Source organism: Primulina huaijiensis, unplaced genomic scaffold (assembly GCF_012295235.1).
Source record: "Primulina huaijiensis isolate GDHJ02 unplaced genomic scaffold, ASM1229523v2 scaffold21623_ERROPOS600000+, whole genome shotgun sequence".
NCBI classification, from domain to species: Eukaryota; Viridiplantae; Streptophyta; class Magnoliopsida; order Lamiales; family Gesneriaceae; genus Primulina; species Primulina huaijiensis.
The window spans coordinates 34,401-38,818 of record NW_027355398.1 but is presented as its reverse complement, the minus strand read 5'-3'; the positions used below and the strand labels follow the sequence as shown (position 1 = coordinate 38,818).

At 34.2% G+C, this 4,418-nt stretch overlaps 1 protein-coding gene across 1 annotated transcript; it reads left to right on the top strand.

The window, feature by feature from the left end:
* Positions 1-652: 652 nt before the first annotated feature.
* LOC140966997 (probable WRKY transcription factor 14) lies at positions 653-3,473 on the top strand. Its single transcript, XM_073427324.1, has 3 exons — positions 653-1,424; positions 2,033-2,173; positions 2,416-3,473. Exons 1-3 carry the CDS (start codon positions 862-864, stop codon positions 3,032-3,034), a joined length of 1,323 nt encoding a protein of 440 aa, XP_073283425.1. The 5' UTR covers positions 653-861; the 3' UTR covers positions 3,035-3,473.
* Positions 3,474-4,418: the final 945 nt, after the last annotated feature.

Below are 4,418 nucleotides of genomic sequence, written 5' to 3'. Positions count from 1 at the left end.
AATTGTAAATAAACAGGGAATTAATAACATCAATAAAATTTATTTTGGCAGACTACGAAAAATAATTATACGTACGGAGTTTAATTTCAAAATGTAGCTAACGTTCACTTGATTATATGGAATACATATATATAATGATGTAGATGATGCTTATGATAACTCCGAAAGGAAAATAGTTTTTTAAATCTATTAATGGGTATATTTTTGGGTTATTATTAACTAAGTTTTAAAATTTTAGTTTTTATATATTATTTTTTAATTTTCGATTATTTTGATCAAATTGGAGACGTTAGATCATGAAACACTAATATGACTTTGAAAAATATTGATGTGAGATTGAAAAATATTAACTCGTCAGATGTTACGTCATAACTAGATCAAAATAGTTAAAAATTAATAATTATTATAATACCACAAATTAAATAGACCAAAACAATTAAAAATTGTAATATCACAAATTAATAGATCAAAATCTAAAATTAAATAATTAAAATAAAAATTTTCGAATCTTTCAATGTATATAAAAGAATATTAAAGAGTAGCCAAAATTTATTTATTTATTTTTGTTTGATAAGGGTAGAATAAATTAACATAAAGCCCTTTTGATAGTAATAATAATAATAATAATAGTAGTAATAGAAGTAAATAAAAATATATAACAATGACACTATTCCGTTCCTGGCCTCTCTTCTCTTCTTTGTTGCGTACAGGTAGGGAGGAGCTGTTACCAAAAGTCAGCGCGTCCCAAAAAGGCCATTTCATTTTGTTCTGTTCACATTAACTAAGTAAAATAACCCAAACTCCTCCTCCTCCTCCTCCTCCTCCTCCTCCTATCAACAGTTGCATGTTTGTTTTTGAAATATGTGCAGTTACTTCTTCAATAGAATGGACAACTATCAAGGAGATTTAACCGATATAATCCGAACGAATGGCTGCAGTATCGCCGGTGGAAACACGGCATCAGCTGAAGTGTCGGCACAGCAAGACTGGCAGTTTCCAAACAACCCGATCAACTATTCGTCTGAGTATTTTGGGGATCCATTTGCTGACATAAGAGATCCATTCCTCCATGATATGTATACTCCAGTGTCAGGATTTTTTCACGACTCGAATATTGAAGGCACTGCAAATGACAGAGGGCTCGCTGTTAATGGAGGTGAAAATAACGCCACTTCTCACAAGTTTCTTTGTGATGAGATGAAAAGACCTTCGAATATGTTTTCAAGGATGCTGCAGATCTGCCCTGATGGAAAGTTGTCGGGGTTACCATGTGGTTCTTCGCCGGTACCTGCTTCTTCTCCGAGGATTTTTAAAGGTCCCGCTGACCAAAGTCTGGTTTCTCCGAATTGCTCCAATGGTTGCTTGATGGATAGCCCAGAAGCTCTGCAGATCTCGTCTCCGCGAAATACGGGTATCAAGAGAAGGTGAGTTCTATTTTTTGACTCATATCTAAACACTATATCTCTACAATTTTGACTCTCATGATTATACTTTTTATATTTTATGCACCACAAAAAATTCATATCGTTCTTTCGTTATTATAACCGTAATTGTTGAATGAAAATCCGATTATTTATCAGATGCTTTCAATTTTATCTCAGCACAAAACTGAGATTACGGCCTTCTTAAAACATGCGAAACCGCCATGAAATTTCGGTCAAAGTCACCAATGATAATCGATCATATACTTCGGTTTTCAGGCTACTATTTGATCAGTATCAACAACTGTTCCTTGAAAACCCAGCTTAGTTGATTTTCTTCTGTTATGTCTTTTCATCCTCCATCGCTTTCGGCTTTTCTCATAGAAAAAAAGAAAAGTAGCTAGCGTGAGAAGAACCAATCGAGCAGTTCTGAACACCGCAAAAAACATAAATGATAATTATTAGAAATTATAGTATCCATCTATGATCATAAGCGTATCCAAGTTGTACGTATAGTAGTCTCCGTTTTTAGTAATCTATCAGACCCAAAAGAAAAGGAAGATAATTATATTCCGAGTTTGCAATCAATCATGCATGTTCATAATTATCAGGAAAAGCCAGGCAAAGAAGGTAGTCTGTATACCAGCTCCAGCACCTGCAAACAGCAGACCAACTGGAGAAATTGTTCCATCTGATCTTTGGGCATGGAGAAAGTATGGTCAAAAGCCTATTAAAGGATCTCCTTATCCAAGGTAACCTATTTTCTTGAATTGGATTATCTTAAAAACGATTAATTTTCTTGTCTTCTTGAAATTTTTCTGACATACACAAATCAATATTGGTCGACACGCAGTCAAGATTATACCTTTGCCAAATTTTCTTGACTGGCTAACTAACTTAATATACATGTTTGTTATAAAGGAAACTGACCCGAAAATCCATCATTTATATCCTGGTGTATTAACAAGTGTTGTGATGCAATGTACAAAACCAGGGGTTACTATCGATGCAGTAGTTCAAAGGGTTGTTCGGCCAGGAAACAAGTGGAGCGGAGCCGAACGGACCCGAATATGCTTGTGATCACATACACTTCGGAGCATAATCATCCATGGCCCACCCAAAGAAATGCTCTTGCAGGCTCTACCAGATCTCAGACATCCAAGACCAGTTCTACTTCAAAGAATTCAGCGAACTCTCAAGCTCAAAAATCTGCAAACCCTAAAGAAGAGAAGAAAATGGTAGCTACCGAGAATAAACAACTGCGCCCGTCCACAGTAGAAGAGAATCCTGTATCTGTGAAAGAGGAGATGGATGAAGATTTTGATAGTAATTTAGAAATGGAAGATCATGCAGATTTGGATGAAGGATTTCCACAGAGCTACAAGCCTACCATGCCAGACTCCAGCAAATCCGAAGATAGTTTCTTTGTGGATATAGGAGAAATTGAGGCGGACCCTTTGAATCTCTTGTTCTCGCAAGCTGGATTTTCCGGCGATATGGAACGGGAAAACAAATCTTTGGATCCATTCGCCTTCTATGATTGGGCAGGAAATAGCAGTATTGACGCAGCCACCTGCACCACATCTTATGCAGAAGCCAAAAGGGATTCTTGAAGTGTGTTATACACAGCAAGGTGAATCACCGCCACCGCCCACCGTGAGTTCGAATTTTTATTTGGAGAGCTGTTTTGTCGCTGTTTTCCATCCTTTTTTACTTTTGAGAAATATATATATAAAAAAAAACTAGAAACTATGATAATAATAATCATAATATTTATTCACATGCATGGTTAAAAAAAGGTATTTAAGTGGGAATTCGAAGTAGTGACGACGGGACAGAAAGCTGAGGAACAGAAGGTTAGAACAGTTGAATAAAGTACAGACACCTGACATGACAGGAGAGATCGATCAAAGTTTTTGATTTGACTTGAGTGGGAACGATTATTCATCCACGCATATCATTGATTTAAACAAATATTGTTATCGATCATGATCAAGTGTATGTATATATATACATATATGTATCTTTGATTCTGCTTTCTGTTCTTAAAATTTTTATATGTATACATGGATCTTAACTTGTGTTTTAATTTATAATATATCTACTTAATATATTTCTTATATTAATTTGGTTTTATACCGCACTGACTGTTCTGTTAATTTGTGTATATATTAATAATATAGTTAATTGTGGTTTGGAATACTTTTATTGGAGAGATTGTTTGTGTCATGATTATGTTTAAATCACACGGAAATCACAAATACATAGAAAAAAGGAGGACACGCACCCTAGCTAGCTAGCTATCTACTTCATTATCAATGATATCTATATTTCAGCCTTAATAGCATTCATATCTCAAGTCATTAATTAAACTAAAATTTTCCATCTTTTATATATATATATATATATATATATAGACACACGTTTTGCATTATCGATCGAGACAAGACTTGATTATCAATTACGATTTATAGTTAAGTCACTGTCTACAATACTTTTAATTGAAATCCATCACTCCATTAACCTCAACTACTTTAATGGATCCGATTTTCCCTTTTCTCTTATTTTATCATGTTTTCATAATTAAGTGAGTTTTAAAAAATAAAGTTGGAAACAAAATAGAAAATACAAACAATTTTAACGTATTTCGGTCAAACTGAAATACATATACTGTTCATGTCCAACCATCAAACATATTCACTAAATTTCAACTATGTTACTATCATAACTTAAATAATTGAAAGACTCTTTTTTATAATGTCTTTATGATGAACATGTTCAATAGACTCCACTTGACGAATATCACTCATCTTTAACATATGTCAACTCGAACCCCATTCAAAACAGCAGATTGCTCTCTCCCGAGAATGTCATCTTCGACTTGCCAGTAATGAATCATGATACTACGTACGTGTGTACCACTATCAATCAAAACCCTCGATATCCAAATGAATACAATGATACTGACATAATCTTTTCTCAAGGCTTGTCACAACA